The 21,496-nt window shown below is 34.2% G+C and overlaps 2 protein-coding genes, 1 long non-coding RNA gene and 1 pseudogene across 3 annotated transcripts; all 4 read right to left on the bottom strand.

Moving 5' to 3' along the window:
- Positions 1-8,019: 8,019 nt before the first annotated feature.
- On the bottom strand, positions 8,020-9,618 carry LOC142624004 (uncharacterized). The gene has a single exon (XM_075797498.1). The coding sequence runs from the start codon at positions 9,610-9,612 to the stop codon at positions 8,281-8,283; it is 1,332 nt and encodes a 443-aa protein (XP_075653613.1). The 5' UTR covers positions 9,613-9,618; the 3' UTR covers positions 8,020-8,280.
- Positions 9,619-11,423: 1,805 nt separating this feature from the next.
- On the bottom strand, positions 11,424-13,718 carry LOC142623788 (uncharacterized). The gene is made up of 2 exons (XR_012842227.1): positions 13,598-13,718; positions 11,424-11,862 (listed from the first exon to the last, which is right to left on the bottom strand). It is a non-coding gene; the product is annotated as an uncharacterized LOC142623788 (long non-coding RNA).
- LOC142623787 (uncharacterized) lies at positions 12,161-13,604 on the bottom strand. Its single transcript, XM_075797246.1, has one exon. The coding sequence runs from the start codon at positions 13,552-13,554 to the stop codon at positions 12,382-12,384; it is 1,173 nt and encodes a 390-aa protein (XP_075653361.1). The 5' UTR covers positions 13,555-13,604; the 3' UTR covers positions 12,161-12,381.
- Positions 13,719-17,368: 3,650 nt separating the features above from the next.
- LOC142624205 (uncharacterized) lies at positions 17,369-18,749 on the bottom strand (annotated as a pseudogene).
- Between the last annotated feature and the right edge of the window lie 2,747 nt (positions 18,750-21,496).

The raw sequence follows: 21,496 nt of genomic DNA, 5'->3' as shown, positions 1-21,496 counted from the left end.
CATAGCAAAAATTATGAGAAACTATACAAGTTGTTATTTAAAGCCCGTGGAAATTAATACCCAAAATCTATCATAAATATTTATTAAAGCTCATGGATTCATTTTATTTCTACTAACAACTAAAGCCCATGAGGAGTAAAAAAAAACTCATGGCAAAGCATGTCTTTAATGCCCATTTTGTAGGCCAAGAATCTCATGGAGTAGTAAACAAGCCCAATCAAAAAAAGGGCCATGTGGCCCAACTAAAAGTGCTGAAATGGAGCAACGCCCAACCCAAAAAGGTCCCCAGCAAATCAAAAATTCAAGTTGAAACAAGTCAACCTAATCAAGTTCACCATCAACGAAAGGAACCTCCACACCTCTAGGAATGAACCAAGGGGCTGTCATGGCAAAATTCTAACACATTTTCTATTGAGAATAGTAGCTAATAACTATTCCTAGCAGCTAGGAAGCTAATGGACAAAGAGGCATCATCATCTCCCTCAATGTCCTACCTCCAACAGAAGCTAGTGGGCAATAAATACCATTCTTCTCCAAGTTTTGGTTACAACTCAAGGAAGCCATGATCAAGACCTCCAAGCTCATGAAATACTCAACTAAATAATTTATTTTATTACTAGAAATATATGTTATTGATTCATGAACCAAGCCCATGAATTCCTAAAGAGGAAAATTTGGGAACTAGTGGTTTGGAGGGCATTAGGGAAACCTCCAACAAAAGCATGTGGATGGCCTCAACACTTGACACCTGGCTTGGGGGTGTTAGAGCTCACTTCAATGCTTCAATCTCAGTGCAGCCAACTAAAATCCTCTCCTCATACTTGCCCAGCCCTCATTGGCCCAACCAACTCCAAGAATCCTAGCATTTAATTAGGGAATGTACTAGATTTTGGGTCATGTGAGACATTGCCCAAAGAGGCAATATATTCCTTAAGCCAAATCACCTGTTTTAGGCCAAATCCAAGTTATTAATTTAGCTGTCCTACTCCCCAAAATCAGACCTACGTTTTTTGAATTTTAGCTAATTAATACTTGCTCTAATCCTCTCTATAAAAGGCAAACCACTCTAGCCCCTGAAAGGGGGGGGGGGGGGGACAAAAAAGCCTCTCTAAAAATTTCTGTCATTAACTACATTCTGCAGAAATTCAGTCCCTCCTAAGCTTTCTTTAAGTTTCCCCAAGCACTCTTGAGCTCACTCACAACCTTTCTCAGCCTATAGTTACCATAACACCAATATTCCCCACCTTGATTACACCTTCTTACTCCATAAATGTCCCATAACTAACCATAACTAGCCTAAACTCCCTCCATGAAACTCGGATAGGGTTCCTCTTAACCAACTTCTCATAAGCTCACACACTCACCCAACAAAAAACCCTCTCCTTACATACCACCCACATTTCCCTTAAGGATCTTGATAACCACATGCCGCACTGAGCTGGGATTCCCTCTCTCCCTTCATACCATACCAAATAACTCATTTTTCATCATTATGCAGCCACTAATATTTACTTGTTTTTTTACTATAGGAGGCTATAATGTATTTGAGACTTTGGAATTTTTTCTTCATATTGATGTAATGATGGCTGAGAGTACTGTGGACCCTATTGAACAAAACACACAAGAATTTCCTGAAGTTAATACTTTATTAAATTTATTTAATAATTGAATATAATTTACCCTACAACTGGAGGACTAATTTGAACTATGATGCTGTAAAAGGACTAATAATATAACAAACTAACAACAGTAACGTGTTATTGGGCTTTATTGTTGTCTTCTTGCCAAGTTGCAGCCTCTATCTCTTGCTTAGGCAGGCTTAAACAACACCAAAAGCCTTTGGGCTTTATTTCAAGGGCCCATCATCGAGTTTCAGCTTGGCTACTCCATATTCTATTTGGTAACATCAAAACTTTCCCCTCAACAATAATTAAGAGAAAATAAATTATCATTCAATTAAAAATTCTAAAGGTTAGACAAATAATCTTTTAATCCATGACAAAAGTTCTAAATCAAATAAACCAATTACACATTATATTAGTTATCTATAAAAAATTTATCAATTTTGGATTAAAAAAAATACAATTGAAACGGTTTCACAAATATCTTTTTGTATTGATAAATGAGAGGCTACAATTATCTATATTTATATTCTAGTACAACATAATATTCCGTTGATTCGATCTCCTTTAAGGATTCTTCGATTCAAATACAATATTGATTCAAACACTAAGTATTTTTTCAATTTGATTGGAAAATGGATCCACGGATATTTGAAATAGAATCATGATGAAGCTCTAGTTGTGTGTCTATTAGAAATCCTTCATTTTTTTTTTCAGGCTTTGAAGGCCTGAATCCAATGAGGCTTTGATGAATTAGAACTCTTCAAGTTTCTAGAGGCTTTAGAGCTTGATTTCAGGAGAATTTTGAGAGTTGATTGAATGATCTATATGAATGTTCTTTGTATTCAAAGGTAGAAATTCTTGAAATTCTTGGAGGCTTTGGAGCTTGAATCATGTAGAATTTTGAAAATTTTGAATATCTTCCTACAAGAATGAGGAGAGCCTCTAATATTTATAGGAATTTTGAGGAGGTTTGATGATACATGATTGGTCAAACAATATTTTGAAATAAATGATAGAATTGATCAACCAAAATTAATTTAAAATAACAAATGACAATATTTAAGAAAGAACACTTTGCAACTTGAACCCTCAATGAGTTGCCAATCGTCTCAAAATTTGAATTTGGCTCCTCATTCTTGAACCCTCAAATGAGTTGCCAATCGTCAAGACACAGGGAAGTATGAAAAATGCCATGTATTGCACCTTGCTCCAAAAGTTGCAAAGATTGATTTGCGAACCCTTTTTCCCGCAGCCCATATCATCTACAATATAGTGGGCCAAAAAACTTCTTTTTTTTTTTCATCACATGGTTTTGGGAGTTAATTGAAGACAAGACTTAGTCCCCTTTTCTTTGGGCTTTTATGTTTTAAATCCAACCCACTATGAAATGAAAAGCCCACCAGTGAGGACTTGCATGGCCAGCGAACAGTATTGGATTGGGAGGATAGGCGTTGTGTGTGTGTGTGTGTGTGTTTTTTTTTAATATTTAACTAGCTACCGCCTTTTCCTTACCTCCCTCTATAGGGTTCTGGTGATAACCCTTCTCTATAAAATTAAAGAGACCTTTATTGATTATAAAGAAAACGTTTCTTATAAGAAACGTACGTGCATGATCATTTTTAATCTTCACAACACGAAAGAGAAAAAGAAAAAACCCTAAACAAAAATAAGAAGTTTTCTTAGCAAGAACAGGTCTTCTATATTGTAGAGCTTGGTTGGGTGTCTATGTTGCTCATATATGCAAAAGATATTTGATGATGTGCTCCATAAAATCATTAATTGAATGTTATGTTGACGATTTTTGTTTTTTTATTTAACAAAAAGAAGAGAACCCATATAGCCTAAGCTATTAAAAATTTATGAATTTAATCATTTATTCTATAAATTTTGCAAGCTTCCCAAACTTATACTTTAATTATTATAATCCTTTTTTTTAATTTCTTTAATTAGAGTCACGTTACAATTAGGATTAAGATAAAAGAATACACTACTACTATAAATTAGAACACGCTGCTTAAAAATAAAATGAAAAAGAATAAATGCTAAAAGAAAGATAGAAGTAATGGATGTTGCTAAAGTATGTTGATATTAATTCATTTTTTATCCATTGTAACATTTAATATTTTATTAGATATTTAACATTTTTCCTAACTAGCCGGTGTATTGCACAACCGTAACACCTAATTTAATTCATTTTTTTCTCTTGCAAAAAAACTTAATTAAAATTTCTAAACTAATTTTACTGTCAATCTTTCCTCCTATATTACACACTAAAAAGACCAATGGGCCACATAGACCAATGGCTTCCGGTGCATTTTTAAGCCTACAAAATAGATAAAACCCAAAGTTTTAGAATCATGATAATGACTAAAATAAATAAATAATATGTTTAGCATAATAGATTTGATTAAATGGTGAGTTGAACAATATTATTATGTGTGCTAAGTGATGTCCATTAGAATGATTAATTAATTATCATAGGTCCAATAATGGGATGAGTTCAAATAATGTATGTCAAATAGTTTGTATTTAGTCGTGATTTATGTCCGAATAATATACGTCAATTAGTTTATATCCAGCCGTGGTTTATGTCCAAAAAATATATGTTCCAGCCGTGTGCATAGATTGGTCGAGTGGTATGATTTGTGGCTCCAGCCGTAGAGTGTTAATGAGCTGATAACATTCCAATGGTATAATAACATTAGTCAAGTGGTATAATGATAGTGAATAAAATATACTTAATAATATAAATTTGAAGATAAAAATATAATGATTTATCTTCATAGTTTGTAGCTCTAGCCGTATAATATCAGTGGACTAATAACATTTCAGCAGCATGATAATGTGAGTTCAGCGGTACAATGTGATATTATGAGTCCTTTCATGGTGACTTTACAATTAAAGGGGAAAAAAATGGGTGCAACTAGAGGGAGAGAGAATATGTCCAACCGTGTGCATAGATTGGTTAAGTTTATCTCATTTATCATGCACGTAAATTATTTTCCCCTTGTAATACTCTATTAGTTTTTAGTCAAATATTGGTGTTATTGCCTTCCATAAGGACTTTTAGTAGTAGAAATTTATGTCTTTCATGAGAATGACTTTAATATAAAATTATTGTGCCTTCTAGGAGAAGAACTTTTAGTTTTTAACGTTTATATGTCTTCCATGACAAAGAGCTTTTAGTAATAAGTTCTTGGAAGAGATATTGGTATCTTTCAAGATGTATGGGGATGGTAAGGAACATATATGTTTTGTAAGATATGGTATTTGTAGGATATATTAGAAATATATGTGAGAAGTATGTATGGATAGTTTGTGAAGAAAGTGTTTGTAAAATATATGGAAGTATAAGATAGATAATATGAATGTTAAATATAGTAAATACCAGGGGCAGCTTGATGCATTGAGGGACCTAAGGCGAAAAATGAATTGAGACCTTTTATATATTTAAGAAATGACTTTTAAAAAAATGATCTAAATATTGCTTAAACTCGATTATCTTATTAGATACAAAATTGCTAATTAATATGAACCACCTAGATTTTTTTTTTTTAGAATGTCTATAGATGCAAAAAAATTAACAAAACATTTTACACCTGTTGATGTGGCAGATTAATAATGGTATGTAAAAAAGTGACGTTAGTGGTGGACCTAGATGAGAATAAGTAAAAATTTGTCAACTCAATTGTTGTGAAAAATCTTGTGAAATTTTTTGTATATTGCTCTTTTTTTTTTAGAAGTATAACATTTTCACCACAAATTCTAGGTGTTAAGTTGTTACTAGTTCTAATTTAAACCCACCATCGAAATTATTTTTTTAACCACCAATAATAGCCAGCAACATCTAGCTACTTAGAATTTATTGTTAAAGTATTATGAAAAATATTGTGAACGTAAAATTTCTTTTTCGTAAAAAAAATACTATTTTATTTATTGGCTAATATTTGGGCTTAATTAATAATATTAAAATGAAAGAAATAGCTCTATTGGTTAAAATTAGGGCGCCTCTTTTTTACCCAGGGCCTTAGGCGACTGTCTTTCTTGCTTATATGTCAGAGCCGGTTATGGTAAATACATGAGATTATAGCTGTTGGTGGAGTGGTTTTTTGTGTTATGTCATGGGTTATGTTGCTTTCTAAGAAGGGAGATTTTGTATGAGAAGTAAAGAAAGAGATGGAGATGTGTATTTGGGTAGCAAAATTATGAAGTTTCAGAATATTAAAGTGTGGGAGAGATGGGTAGTAGTGTGTGTAATAGGTGTGTTGATGCCCACTTTGGCAAAGAGGCCCAATAACAAGAATGCCCACTTTGGCAAAGAGACCCAATAACAGGAAGAAACCCAACAATATGGGAGAAAGAAAGTTAGCAAATTGAGAAGAAAACTATTAAGCCTGAATGACAGGATTAATGAACCATAGGCTTAAAAAACAGCAAAATGGCCTCAAAGAAAGCAAGCGGACCCAAAGAAACCCAGAAAAAGAAGTAGTAAACTCATGGACACTATGAGAAATAGAAAGCAAGCAAGAATGGGCCAAAGAGACCCAAAATAAAGAATTGAGTAAGTAAGGGGTTAGTGGAAAAACCCATAAACCCCGAAGGTAAAAGATATGGTAATTTGGGCTGAAGAAACCCAAAAGACTTAGCAAAAGTCCATCCATGGGAATGAAGAATTGGAGTGGGCCGAGGATGCCCAAGGAAATGGAATGGGCTGAGAATGCCCCAAAAGAATGAAATGGGTCAAGGAAGCCCGGAAGCGATGAAATGGGCCAAGAGAGCCCATAATAACATAAGTATCAGCTCAATGACGATACTGGGCTACTGCATCAAGCAAAAGGAAAGCATACAACAGACCCAAAAGGGGCTTAGTAAGCACGAGTCAAATAATAGCATAGCAGGATTAACAGAATGGCACGACAAAAATGCTGACTGACTTGCAAAAAGAGTGGGGGATGGATTAGAAAAGAAAAAGCTCACAATCAAGCAAGGCCCAACCCAAAAAAGAAATAAGACATAAAGAATGAAAGCTCAGAGACTCATTCACGCCATAAGAGGTCAAGAACAAGCAGTAGAATGCACAGATGAACCTTCAAGTTATGACAAACGCATGAACAACAAATAAGTCATGAACACACATGGAAGTAGAGCATGCATAAAGCTCAAGCACCACCAACTTGTACCCAACCAATACAGGAATGACGGGCCTTGGGTTAAAGGTAAGAAAGGGTATGGTCTGGCGGTGGGGAGAAGGAGAAAGCTTATTTTGAAGTTCCCACTCAAACTCTTTTGGAGAAAATGTCTTGCCAGGATGACATACTACCCAAAAGAGAGAAAGATAAGTTGGAATCACTAAGTGCATGCCATGAGGGATAGTGAGAGAAAATGTCTATCCTTATCCGGATAGAAATGCCACAGTAAGCAAACAAACAAAATAAGACTCTTTGTCTGGATTGGGCTGTGGCACGGCTAGCACAAGTAAGTGGTGGTGGCTGGGTAGCAGACAAACCAATGGGTGATCTGGAAAGTACACTCACACCAAGACAAAAGCGGTTAACTGTGATTTGCGTTCACTATGATCATTATGAAATTGTTGCAATATGCACTTCGCTCTTAACCAGCTCCCAATTTTGTAATATCCGTGTTTGAATTGGGTAGAGTTTTCCACTCGAAATAAAATTTAGCTGCATATAAAAGATGGGGTTAAAATTTTATAAAAGGGCCAAATGACAACTTGCCTAGCAGCACATATCCTAGTAAGAGTGTAAGACTGTGTAATTGAAACTGTCCAATTGAAAGCCAAAGTATGTGATGGCAAAACATGGTCCAGCTAGACCTCTTGAAAGATTGAGTAATTTGCAAATATGAATTTAAAACCCTCTCCCAACTTACTTTCACCCCAAGAAAGCTGGTTGCTGGATTTGTCCACTTGGTTGAGATGGTTTTAACTCTAGGCCTTAAGATAAACAGTTTACAAAGCAGGTACTGTTGCAAAAAAAAAAAAAAAAAAAATCTTCTGTATAACAAAAGAAATCCGTGCACTTGGTGCTGCTCTTTCTTGTAGCCATCTGAAAAGGCAGTGCATTACAGATAGGCACCCCGTAAGTGCTCTAAAAATCAAAACAATGTAACAACTCTGTAAATCCTGAGAGACTTTGCTCATAAACATTTAAAGCAGAATGCAGCTAGGTAATTTGGAATGCACACAATATACAAGACTTGAGACTTCACCATAGTTTTATTACAAACTCAGTATAACTAAATTGAACAAGCAAAATCTGTCTTGCAGTTGCATGCACCAACATTACAACACCATCAAGTAATACGATTGCATAAAAAGATCATGTTCAAGGAGATAGATGCCTTTTTATGGGGGAAAAAATGAAAGAAATAAAAATTCACTGACAAAAGCTCCACAGATAATTCATATTTTTAGTTACAAAAGTTCAGCAATAGAATTAGTTGCAGTGTTATTCCCATGAATAAAGCAATAACAGATCACAATAGCATAGCAGATGATTATGCATCTCGTTCTCGAACTCAAGCTTCAATGGTCAGACAAATAAAAGAGAATTCATATTACAAGTAAAAAGAAAATGGATTAATTGCAATCTTGGAGCTCAACTAAAGTAAGTAATCCAACAAGGTTAGTCTCTTCTCATTTTGCAGAATCCATTTTTTCCTTGTATAGCTTCAACAGCTCAGAAGCTTCCTCCTTATGAGGCATAATATACTTCTGCACAAATGTCCTTTCAGGACACTCAAACAACAGATACATATTGAAGTCCTTCTTCACCAAACCTTTTGATAACAAACCTTGAAAAACAAAACCCCTAGGAATCAACCGCTTTTCCAAGCTCAAAGAAACAAGTCCTGGGCGTTTGACAAAGAGGGAAGAATCCATACCCATCTTGTTGAAAAGAAAATCCATTACCTGCATAATCTTATCCTCAGACGCCATCATACACCACGGATGCCTTCCAAATGCCAAAAAAATATCCTTCTCAGACAAACCCCATTTCTTATAAACATCAACCTTTCTTTCCCATGTTGATTTGCTCATAGCCCGCAATGCAAATACTGCCAGAGCAAACTTCCACCTGGAAGGATTGAATCCCATTTCTTTTACTTCCTCCACAGTCTCTCTAAACCGAACTGGATTGACCACGAATGCTCTAGGCTGGTTTTGAAGTAGAGTGACAATATTCGACTCAGGCACTCCATTCTCTCTCAATGTATTAATATTTGGTGCCACAAGAGTTTCAACATTACATTTTAGCACACCCATAAATCGTTTTATTGATTCAATGGTCTTAGCCTCAGACTGAAGCAATTTTTTAAGGAAATCGAAAGAAGGGATAATCTGTTTCTCTAAGCTTGTTTTTAAAAGAGCAGGATACCCAGAAAACAGTTTTGCAAGGTCAGGGCTTGGAATGCCTTTAGAGGAAAAGAAATCAATTTTGGGCAAAAGGGTTTTGTCAGGATCAGATACAAGCACTGATGGGAGTCTTCTAACGAGGTTTGTGATCTGGGTTTGAGAGAACCCATGGTTCTTAAAAAAACTAACCACAATATCAGCTTTTTCTGGGGTTTCGAAATGAACATATTTGGAAGCTGATAGAGCAGCTTCTGGTGAGAACCCAAGTGTTTTTATGAGGTATGAGACAGCAAATGGTTGTTCGCTTGATGTAGTGCTTGAAATGTATTTCAAAGATAAAGATGAGTTTTGTTCAAAACCCAGTCTGTGAATTGGTGGTAGAGCTCTGACGGTGAGTTTACCATTTGGAATGGTTTTGCAGAAATAATAAAACATGGGTTTAGAAGATTGAAAATTCAAGGAGTGAGTGAGAGAGGAACCTAACCTATTCTTCGGAGGTAAAATCTTGTACTTCAGCGAATTTTTGGACTCCACCAGGCACCGGTGGATTTGGGAAGGAAGAAAACAAAAACCCTCGCGTCTGGTTACAGAGGGGTTTAATGGATTTATCATTTATCACTCGGCTTTCTCTTTCTTCCTTTTTCTTTTCTTTATTTTTTTATATTTATTTATAACAGGTTTCTATTCTTTTAATTTTTTCAAAACATTGCTATTATTATTTTGAGAGAGTTTTACAAACTATTGCATCCGCACTCGGTGATTATTCTTTCTCATCAAATCAAGATATTAATCAAATTTTTGTGTAGGCAGGGATTGAACAACAAATTTCTTATTCAACTATTAGAAAGTTTTGATTGACAATGATTTAGCAAAACAACTAGGCCAAATTAAAGACAAGCATAAACAGAAAAAATTTTAATTACTCAAAAAAATTTGTTCCCACATAAAATCACATAAAAAAGAAAACAACATTCTCAATATAAAATGTTGTATAATATAAAGGTAAAAAAAAAAAATTCAAATTCCATAAAATTAAGAAATATTTTCTATTTTAAAAAATAAGAAATTCTGAAAGGGCACATGTTGAGACTTGAGAGACTAATATATATTATTGAAATAAAGCATGCGGGGCCTAAAGAATTTTTGTGATTGGTGAAACTTAAAAAAAAAAAAAGTTATTTACTTGTAATATATATATATATATAATATAGCTTATAACCATGAGTGACATCAGTGTCTGTTTGGGATTGAATTATAAGCTAGCTTTTAGTTTTTTTTTTCTTTTTTCCTTTTTTGCTATATTACTTTTAGCAAAATATTAATCAGCTTATTTTGAGTATAATTAAGAGGTGCAAAGAGTTTTTGATGGGGTTTCTTGAATGGGTGGCCGATTGTTTTTTTTTAGGGGTTGGGATTTGATGGATTTGAGTGTATGAGACAGAGAGATTGGATTAATTTTAAAAAACACAAAAAAAAAACAAGTATATATATTAAAATAAAATAAAAACTATAAATGACACCCTCTAAATTTTACAAGTTGATTTTTTCAATTTCATCTCATGGTTTTATCAAGTAGACTATTGATACATCTACCAAAACACTATAACTTTATTTATTTATTTTTTAAAACATAACCAATTATTTTAAAAACCAACATCATCATCTTTTTCTTCTTTTTTCATTGTCTTGACCTAGCCTTCTACCCACCCCCAACAAAGTCCAATTTATTATTATGCGTAACAATCATATGCAATATCCTTTTCATATAAAGGTATACATCATAAGTGTGGAACCCACTCTCACGTGAAATGGAGATTTGTATGCAAATGTTATACAAATATTTATAAATTGAGTATGCTACCAAATGTTGAGCTATTCAAAGGCAGCATATTTATAAAATGAGTGTAGCTAAAATGAAAATGAAAAGATGAATAAACGAAACTTCACGAAAAAGATGGATCCGAAACAAGAAAATCCGCTTAAAGATAGGGGTTGCCCCTATTGATGAAAACAAGGGAAAGTCGCTTAAGATGGTTTGATCATGTTCAAATAGGAGTAATTAATGAACGAGTAAGAAAAATTAATTTGGTCCAAGTTGAGAGAGAAAAATATAAAAAATACGAAAAGGTAAAGAAATGCCAAAAATAAAATGAGTACAGGTAATAAAAAAGAATGGCATGTAAATTAGGGAAACAACGAAGAGTACGACTTTAGATACAACAGAACAGAGAAAAAGAACACGTGGCTAAACCTAACTAATTTGTCAAAAATCCATAATCAGCCCCAAAAATTTTGGGATTAAAGCTCTATTGTTGTTTTTGTTGATCAAGGCAGGTTGGCATGTTTGAGTTGCATTATGCACCATTTCAAGTAAAAGACACAGTTTTGTTGCAAAGAGGATCTCAATTTCGCTGCAGAATTTTTCACTGAGTAATAAAATTTAACTGAATATAAAAGATTTAACTGTATGTAAAAGATGAAGTTCAAATAAACAAAGTACCAAATGTCAACTAGCCTAACTGCAGAAATCCTAGTAAGAAGTGTAACTAACAACTGTCCAATTGAAAGTCAAAGCTAGTTGTGATAGCACAACATGGCCCAAATAGGCCTCACAACAGATTTAATGACATGCAAACAGAAATTCAAAACCCTCTCCCAACTTACTTTCACCCCCAGGAAAGCTAATTGTGAGATTTGTCCACTTGGCTGACATGGTTTTGACTCAAACCATTAAGAATCTAAGATATTATTTTTGCAATTTTTTTCTTCCCTATAACAAAAGAAATCCGTGCGCTTTGTGCTGCTCTTTCTTGTAGCCATCTGAACAAGTGATGCATTCAAGATAGGCACCATGTGAGAGCTCTGCAAATTAAAACACCATAAAAATTCTGCAAATCCTGAGAGAATTTGCTCACAAGCATGTTAAACAGAGTGCTGCTAGGTATAGGTATATCCAAATGCACACAATATAAGAGACATTGAGACTTCACTAGCTCACCATAGTTTCAACATATACTCAATATAACCAAATTGAACCAACAATATCAGTCTCACAATTAAATGCATTCCTTATGGCAACAAGATGATAGAAATCAAAATTTCAGTGACAAAAGTTCCACAGATAAAATCATATTTTAGTTACAAAAGTTCAGAAATTGAATTAGATGAAGAGTAATGCCTATGAATAAGGCATGAATATATTGCAATAGCATAGCAGATCACTATGCATCACGTTCTGAAACTCATGCTTCAATGGTCAACAAATAAAAGAGAATTCACATAAGAAATTTAAATTAACAAAAACAAACAAAAAAGTAGTTATGGATTAATTGTAATCTTGGAGAGCAACTAAGCATGTAATCCAACAAGGCCATTCTCTTCTCATTTCGAAGACGCCAATTTTTCCTTGTATAACTTTGACAGCTCAGAAGCTTCCTCCTTATGAGGCATAACAAACTTCTGCAGAAATGTCTTTTCAGGACACTTAAACAATGTGTGCATTTTGAAATCCTTCTTCACCAAACCTTTTGATAGCAAAACTTGAAAAACCAAACCCCTAGGAATCAATCGCTTTTCCAAGCTGAAATTAACAAGTTCAGGGTTTTTGATAAGGAGGGACGACTCCATACCCATATTGTTGACATAAAAATCCATTACCCTCATAATCTTATCCTCAGACGCCATCATACACCACTGGTGCCTTCTAAATGCCAAAGAAATCTCATCTTCAGACCAACCCCATTTCTTATAAACATCGACCTTCCTTTCCCATGTTGATTTGCTCATAGCCCGCAATGTAAATACTGCCAGAGCAAACTTCAGCCTTGAAGGATTGAATCCCCTTTCCTTTACTTCCTCCACAATCTCTCTAAACCGAACCGGGTTGATGGTAAATGCATTAGGCTGGCATTGAAGTAGAGTAATAATATTCGACTCAGACACTCCATTCTCTCGAAATATATTAATATTGGGTGCCACACAAGTTTCAATATTTCGTTGAAGAATACCCGGAAATCGTTTTATAGCTTCAAGGGTCTTAGCCTCAGATTGAAGCAAGTTTTTATAAAAATCAAAGGAAGGGATAATTTGTTTCTCTAAGCTCGATTGAAAAAGAAAAGGGTGCCCAGAGAATATTTTTGCGAGGTCAGGGCTAGGAATGCCTTTAGAGGAAAAGAATTCAATTTTGGGCAAAAGGGTTTTGTCAGGATCAGATGATAGCACTGATGGGAATCTTCTAACGAGTTTCGAGATCTGGGTTTGAGAGAATCCATGGTTCTTGAAAAAACTAACCACAGATTCTGCTTTCTCTGGGGTTTCGAAATGAACATATCTGGAAGCTGATACAGCAGCTTCTTGTGAGAACCCAAGTGTGTTTATAAGGTATGAGACTGAAAATGGTTGTTGATTTTTTGTAGTGGTCGAGCTGTAGTGTTTCAAAGATAAAGATAAAGATAAAGATGGGTTTTGAAGAAAACCCAGTTTATTTATTGGTGGTGGAGATCTACTAATGTGTTTCCCACCATTTACAATGGTTTTGTAGAAATGATAAAACATGGGTTTTGAAAATTGAATTCAAAGAGTGAGAGAAGGAACTCACCTATTCTTCCGAGGAGGCAAAATCTTCTGTGACTTCAGCGAATTTTTGAACTCCGCCAGTAGAAATGGGAAGGAAGAAAAAACCCCCGCGTCTGGTTGCAGAGGAATTTTAACGGATCTGTCACTCCGGTTTTTGTTTTTTTAAATACAATTTTGAATTTTCTACTTTATTTTTTCAATTCCTGTCATTATTATTATTATTATTATTATTATTATTATTTATTATCTATACTATTAATAACAGTATTTTTTTATTGGTTCTCAACATTTTTCTTATTAAAATATTCTCATACAAATACTTAAACTCTCCAAAATATATCCATCTTTTAGTTAAATAATTTTAAATTAAAAAATACAAATTAGTTAAAAGAATAATTTAATATCCCTAAATTTTACATTTTTACCTTTACCTTCTCCATTAGGATACTATCTATATCTCATTTTTAAATATTATTCTACATTATTTTACCTCTTTCATTTAAAAAAATACACAATTATTTATATATCACTTTTACATAGGATAGTAAACCAAGAGAGACCTCTTTCACTTTTACATAGGATATATCACAATTATTTATATATCACTTTTTAAATATTATAACACTAAACAAAAAATAAATAAATAAGAGTATTATTGCACGCGTAAATCACATTGTAGACGACTAAATTCCTTAGTTCGAAATAAATCAAACAAGTAAAATAGTTTCACAAATACGAATTTGTATTGATAAATGTGTGGTACAATTCTCTGTAATTACAAAGGAGTGATTCTCTGATTTGATCTCCTTGAAAGATTTATTGATTGGAATTGTGGTAATGTAATTTTGATTTGAACATAAGATATTCTTCAATTTGGCTGAGGAATGGATCGAAGATCTTTGAAACGGAATTACAATGAATCTCTGGCTATAAGCTTGTTAGAAATTCTTTGTTCTTCGTGTTCTTCGTGTGTTCTTCGTGTTTGAAGTTTGTGGTGGAAGTTCTTCGGTGCTTTAGAGGCTTGATTCCGTAGAGCTCCGTTGATTTATGGTTTGTTGAGGTTTCTGGAGGCTTTTGAGCTTGATTCCAGTGAACTTTGGGATCTGGACGAGTAGTTTGGATGATTTTGCTTCGAATGTTGTTTGTATTCGAGGTTGAAGTTCTTGAATTTCTTGGAGGCTTTGAGGTTTGATCCTGGCAGAGCTTCTGGGTTTCTGAACTCAAGCTATCTTCTTCCTTCTCTCTGTTCTGTGTCCTCCTAAATGTCTTCGGAAGGCTTCTATTTATAGGAGTTTAGGGGTAGGTGAGCGACACGTGGCGGAGTTTGATTGGTGACACTTGTCACAGCTTGATTGGTCCGCTTATGTCATCGCTTACACGTGCTGAGTGCTTGTGTCACTGCTTACACGTGCGAGGCTGCCTGTGTCATCGCTTACATGTGCGGAGCTGCTTGTGTCATTGCTTACACCTGCTGATGCAGTTTCATGCCTTTATTTCAATGACACTTGGCAAATTTCTATTGGTTTCTGAATAGCGATGGCAAAACCTAGCAGCAGTACGTGGCGCTTTGTAATTGGTTGTATTTTGTGGACTTTGGTAGTATGAGGTGTCAGCTTGTGATAGGTTGGGAATTTTCCCTCTCTACACACATATAACAAGTCTAGTTATTACATAGGATAGTAAACCAAGAGAGACCTCCGGTTCAATTATTTTGTTTACACACACTATGGATAGACTCAATTTCATGTTATTTATCCGTGATTTAAAAAATGTTACTTTATTGAGTTTACTCACTTAAGGTTGACTCCATTAACTTTTGTTACATATCATTGTTAAAAAAAAAATGGTTTAAAATTTTTTTTTTTTCTAGCAATTTTTATGTAGTCTTCATTCCATGAATATTTATTTTCTTTCAAAAGTTCAAGGATAAAATATTATTTTGGTCTCTAAACTTAACTAAAGGTTTTTTTTTCATTTTTAAATATTAAAAATTTTGTTTTTTGTCTCTAAACTGTTGAAAAATTCATCTTTCGTCTCCAATTGAATATGTTTTAATTTATGTCCTTAATCAAACTCTAAATGATATATTTTTTTTCTTCCTTAAACTATTGAAAAAAAATACTTTTTTCATCTTTATTTTATCTCTAAACTATTAAAAAAAACTAATTACAAAGTTTAATGATGAAAAAAGAAATTTTTAAAGTTTAATGATTAAAAAAAACTTTGGCTAAAGTTTAGAGATTAAAATATTATTTTACCCAAAATACAAAAATTTCATTCTCTTTTTGGATGAGAAAATAACGAATTAAATGATAATTAAAATTATAACCAAAAAAAATACCTTGATTCTTTGTCAAACGCATGTATTGTCAACAAAAATTTTACTAAAATACATATTATTGTTACAATTACTTGTAGATAAAATTTTCTAAAATTCTACCTATAGGGGGATAGGCCTGAAAAATGGATATTACCTAAATGGGTTTGGATCAAGGAAACGATTGGGCCCAACTACTCATTATCGCAAGCTCAGCATAATAGGGATAATCTGAACAGAGAAGCCAAGGAAGTCAATCAGCCCGAGGAACCTGAGGAATGTACATTTCTCGGGAGATTGTAGACAAACTAGCAAGGGTATGTGATTGAAATCTGAGGAAGGAAGTAGAGATGTGGAAGCAACGTAAGGAGGAAGCTTCTAAATAAAGCATCCACCACCTCTACATTTAATGTCCTGCACCAACTTAGCCACGCATTAATGGCAAAATGACTCTTGAACAGTGTCCCCACACCCTACATCCTACTCTACCACCACCAGCAAAGCAAAGATAGGACTAGTAGCTTTAAAAGGATCAACAACCCTCCAAGTGTAAAGCAAGGATGCGATCCCTGCAGCTATATATAATAGGAAAGATCTTCCTAGATGGGGATTAAAAAAAAAAAAAAAGGATAGGGAAATGTGTAATCTAAAAGCCTTGCTATCATAAAAACATTTGCTCCTTGGACAGGCCGAGGAGAAAGCTTGAATAATATAACTTGTTCTTTCCACTATTTTCTTCTTCACTTTTGTCTCATATATTGTTTTTCCTTTAAATTCACCAATTAAGGCTTGAAGGGTTGACCTTAACAACCCACCTCTACAAATAAATTGCATTGAGCTGGAGCTTCAACCCATACCTATTCCTATTGGGCTTGGTCTCTTGCACGACACCCTACACTAACTAAGATCAACTCCCATAGCAGTCACACAAAAATCTCTACTAAGAGCTCCCATACTGATTTATTTTATACTATTTCAAAGCAGCTTGGCATGTTTGAGTTGCATCATGCACCATTTCAAGGAAAACACAAAGTTTTGTTGCAAAGAGGATCTCAACATTATGCATCATTTCAAGTAGAATACAAAGTTTTGTTGCAAAGAGGATATAAATTTTGTGCTGAATTTTACACTCATAATAAAATTTATCCGTATATAAAAGATGGAGTTCAAATAATCAAAGTGTCAAATGCCAACAAGTCTAACTGCACAATTTCTAGCAAGAAGTGTAATTAACAACTGTCCAGTTAAAAGTCAAAGTGAATTGTGATGGCCCAATGGACATCATGATAGATTTAGTGACTTGCAACCAGAAATTCAAAACCCACTCCCAAGTTACCAACTTACTTTCACCCCCAAGAAAGCCAATTGTGGGATTTGTCCACTTCATGGCTTTGACTCGAACCATTAAGATAGTCTTTTTGCAAATTTTTTTTTTCTCTATATCAAAAGAAATCCATGCGCTTTGTACTGCTCTTTCTTGTAGCCATCTAAACAAGTGAAACATTCAAGATAGGCACCATATAAGAGTTTTGCAAGTCAAAACAACATAACAAATCTGCAGATGCGGGGGGGGGGCATTTGTTCACAAACACATTAAACGAAATGCTGCTAGTTATAGGTATATTAGAATGCAAACAATATATGAGACTTCACCATAGTTTCAATATATACTTAATAGAACCAAATTTAACCAACAATATCACAATCTCATAGTTGAATGCACCAACCCTACAACACCATCAGATAATACGACTGCATAAAAAGAGCTTGTATAAGTGAGCTAAATTCCTTTCCTGTGACAAGATGATAGAAATCAAACTCAACGACAAAACTTCCACAGGTAAAATCATATTTTAGTCACAAAAGTTCGGCAATGGAACTAGTTGCAGAATTATGACTGTATATAAAGCAAGAATAGATTACAATAGCATAGCGGATGATTATGCATCACGTTCTGGAACACAAGCTTCAATGATCAACAAATAAAACAGAATTCACATAAGAAATTAAAAAACAAAAAACAAAATGTGTATTAATTGCAATTTTGGAGCTCAACTAAAGCAAGTAATCTGACAAGTCCAGTCTTTTCTAATCTTTAAGAATCCAATTTTTCCTTGTATAGCATCAACAACTCAGAAGCATCCTCTTATGAGGCATAACAAACTTTTGCATAAATGTTTTTTCAGGACACACAAACAATAAATGCATTTTAGCATCCTTCTTCACCAAACCTTTAGATAACAAAACTTGAAAAACAAAACCCCTAGGAATCAATCGCTTTTGCAATCTATGAGAGATAAGTACCGGGTATTTGTTTATGATGGAAGACTCCATACCCATCTTGTTGACAAGAAAATCCATTACCCTCATAATCTTGTCCTCAAACACTGCCAAACATATATCATCCCCAGACAAACCCCATTTCTAATAAACACTGACCTTCCTTTCCCATGTCTATTTTCTCATAGCCTGCAACACATGTAATGCCTTGGCAAACTTCATTGTCAAAGGATTATCCCATTTCCTTTATTTCCTCCACTAACTCTCTAAACAGAACTGGATTGATAAAGGATGCTCTTGGCTACGTTTGAAGTAGAGTAATAATATTCGGCTCAGGCACTCTATTCTCTCAAAATATATTAACATTGGGTGCCATGCAAGTTTCAATATTACGTTGAAGCAAACTCGGAGATCGTTTTATAGCTTCAAGGGCCTTAGCCTCAGACTGAAGCAAATTTTTAAAGAAATCAAAGGTGTTAGGCACATATTTTATGTAATTGGCTAATTCTTTGAAAAAATGCTCTTTTCTTGTAATTTGGTAGATTTGGGATGGGTTTAGTAATTTAAAAAACAAGTGTTAAAGTCATGAAAATCTAACCAAGAAACAAGTTAAGAAAAAGCTATTCATTAAAGCTCGACAACAATCTCGACAAAAGCTATTCATTAAAGCTCGACAACAATGTCGACAAAAAGGACTTCTATCGAGATTTAAAGTGGAAGCTCGACGGAAGCTCGACACATACCGAATCTGTCGAGACTACGGGATTCATAATATAGCTAGAAACATTTTATTCAACAAAGGTTATTTGTTTATGAGTTTGCATAATCCTTATTAGACTAGGAAAGTCCAAGAATAGGAAAGCCTTTTAAGCTCCTATTTAGAGGTAATAGAAAAAGAAAAACTCAACCCTAGAGAGTTTCATAAGATTTTATTTTTGAAACCCTAGCCTCCTCTTATAAAAGAAAGAGTTCTTGTTGTGTTTCATGTATGTCTTTGGGTTCTATAATCAAGCAAAGTCTCTCACACCATCATTGAAGATCTTTTTGGTGTTTCTATTTGAAGTTGTTGTAAATCAACTACATCAATAAAAAGGTTGCTGTGGAGTTAGTCACGTACTAAAATTCGTGTAAAAGAGTTAGTCACGTACTGAGATCTGTGCATCATTAGTTAGTCACGTACTGAAATTCGTGCATTGGACAGAAAGATTGCCGCTATAATACAAGTCCAATTGAATATTGGAGTAAAGGTTCAATTGTAAGTTGGTATTTCGGGATAGGCCAGAAGGTTTGATAAGATTTCTTATACTTATAACTGCTTGTAATCGATAATAGTGAATTCTTGGGAATAATGATCTTAAAAATACCCGATAAGATTTTGTCTTAATGAATTTTTCCATTCGTAAACAAATTACCTTTGTCAAACTTATTTTTTGCTACACTTAGTATAATTAGTGATTTATTTATCCTACCACGTTATTACATGTAATTAAATCTAATTAATTAGAATAGATAATTAATTAATTTACAAGCGGTGAATTCATTTTATCCCAACAAAAGTAAATCTGTTTCTCTAAGCTCGTTTGTAAAAGAAAAGGGGACCCAGAAAAAAGTTTTGCAAGGTCAGGGCTTGGAATGCCTTTAGAGGAAAAGAAATCAACTTTGGGCAATAGGGTTTTATCAAGAACAGATAAAGGCACTTATGGGAGTCTTCTGACGAGGCTTGAGATCTGGGTTTGAGAGAACCCGTGGTTCTTGAAAAAGTTAACCACAGAATCTACTTTCTCTGGGGTTTCGAATTCGAAATGAACATAACTGGGAGCTGATAGAGCAGCTTCTTGTGAGAACTCGTGTGTTTATGAGGTATGAGACTGAAAATGGTGGTTGATTTGCAGCGCTCGAAATGTAGTTGCATTTCAAAGATAAAGATAAAGATGGGTTTTGAAGAAAACCCAGTTTGTGAATTGGTGTTTGAGCTATAATAATATGTTTTCCACCAATTAGAATGGTTTTGCAAAAATGATAAAACATGAGTTCTGAATATTGAAATTTAAGGAGTGAGAAAGAAAGAAAGAAAGAAAGAAACCACCTGTGCCCTTCTGTGGCTACAGCGAATTCTTGAACTCCATCAGGCACCTGTAGAAAGTTCTTTCTGATAAGACTAGAACCTCGCGTCAAATTGCAAAGGGTTTAAAGGATTTTCGACGCTGCACAACCGTAGGGACGCGGAAGACGACGTCGTTTCCCAGTGTCACTAAACTTTTTGCTAATGAACTATCACCTATGGTCCAGATCTTCAATTTTGAATTTTGGTTACATGTTTCTCTCTTTTATGAATATTTTTTCAACTAAAAAGAGAAAAAAAAATTGGGATAAATATTCAAAATCTCACGGAATGAAAGCTATCAATCGCAGTTAAATAAATTAATAATAGTCGATAGAAATCTAGTTTTGATTTTAATAAAAGATTTTTTTTTTTTAATAAGTAAAAAGATAGGATGGGCCATGTCCATGTGTTGTGGCCCAGGATCAAACTGTGGGACCTAAGTGTGTAAATTTTAAAAAGAGTATGTAGGTGTGTATGGGACCTTAGTGTGTAAATTTTAGAAGGAGTATGTAGGTATAGTTACATATACATGATGAAAATTTATAATATCTACGCTTTCAAATATTAATCTAAAACATCAATATTTTTTTAATGGAGATGGGATTCAAATACGCAACTCTTATTTGACGATAATAGATTTTTTTATTGAGTTGACTTAACTGAAACTAAATTCAAAGTAATTAACTAAGTGATTCATAAACCGTTATAAAATTCATGACGTCTTACGTTTGAAATCTCTAGCTAGCAATTTAGGGTCACTCTTAAAGGATTCCAACATTTGATTACATGGTTTTCACCTCCGAACCATAAATCTAGGAAGGCCTACCAAACAACCACACTCTCCAAACAAACAATGCCACCAAGTGCGTCTTCAGTAGATGGTGTCAACCTTGTCAAAATGGAATTGGTTTCATTAGAGCTCATGGCTCGCCTTCACAATTAGATTTTGAGGCCGTTGGTACTTGGTAGTTGGCGACTTATGATGATGTGAAAAAAAAATATAAGCCTTTCAAAGTTTATGTGACAATTTTAAGGATCCATTTGGTTGTAGAGATTTTAGAATAGAGAAAAATTTTATTTTATAAATGTTTGGTTGGAGAGAATGGGAGAATGGAAAATTGGTGAGGGCTGGGTGTTTTCTCACCAAGCCTACCAAAATGTTTTCTCCCTAAATCGAGAAGAAGGCTAGAAAGAAAAATTGAACCCAAAAACACGTTGTG

The sequence above is a fragment of the Castanea sativa genome, chromosome 2 (genome assembly GCF_040712315.1).
Source record: "Castanea sativa cultivar Marrone di Chiusa Pesio chromosome 2, ASM4071231v1".
Taxonomy (NCBI): domain Eukaryota; kingdom Viridiplantae; phylum Streptophyta; class Magnoliopsida; order Fagales; family Fagaceae; genus Castanea; species Castanea sativa.
Note: the sequence above shows the minus strand (reverse complement) of the source record. Positions and strands in the feature narration are given on the sequence as shown.

Bases quoted from the DNA above. Each gene is read 5' to 3' on its own strand.
- LOC142623787 (XM_075797246.1), bottom strand. From the start codon at position 13,554: ATGTTTTATCATTTCTACAAAACCATTGTAAATGGTGGGAAACACATT.
- LOC142624004 (XM_075797498.1), bottom strand. From the start codon at position 9,612: ATGATAAATCCATTAAACCCCTCTGTAACCAGACGCGAGGGTTTTTGT.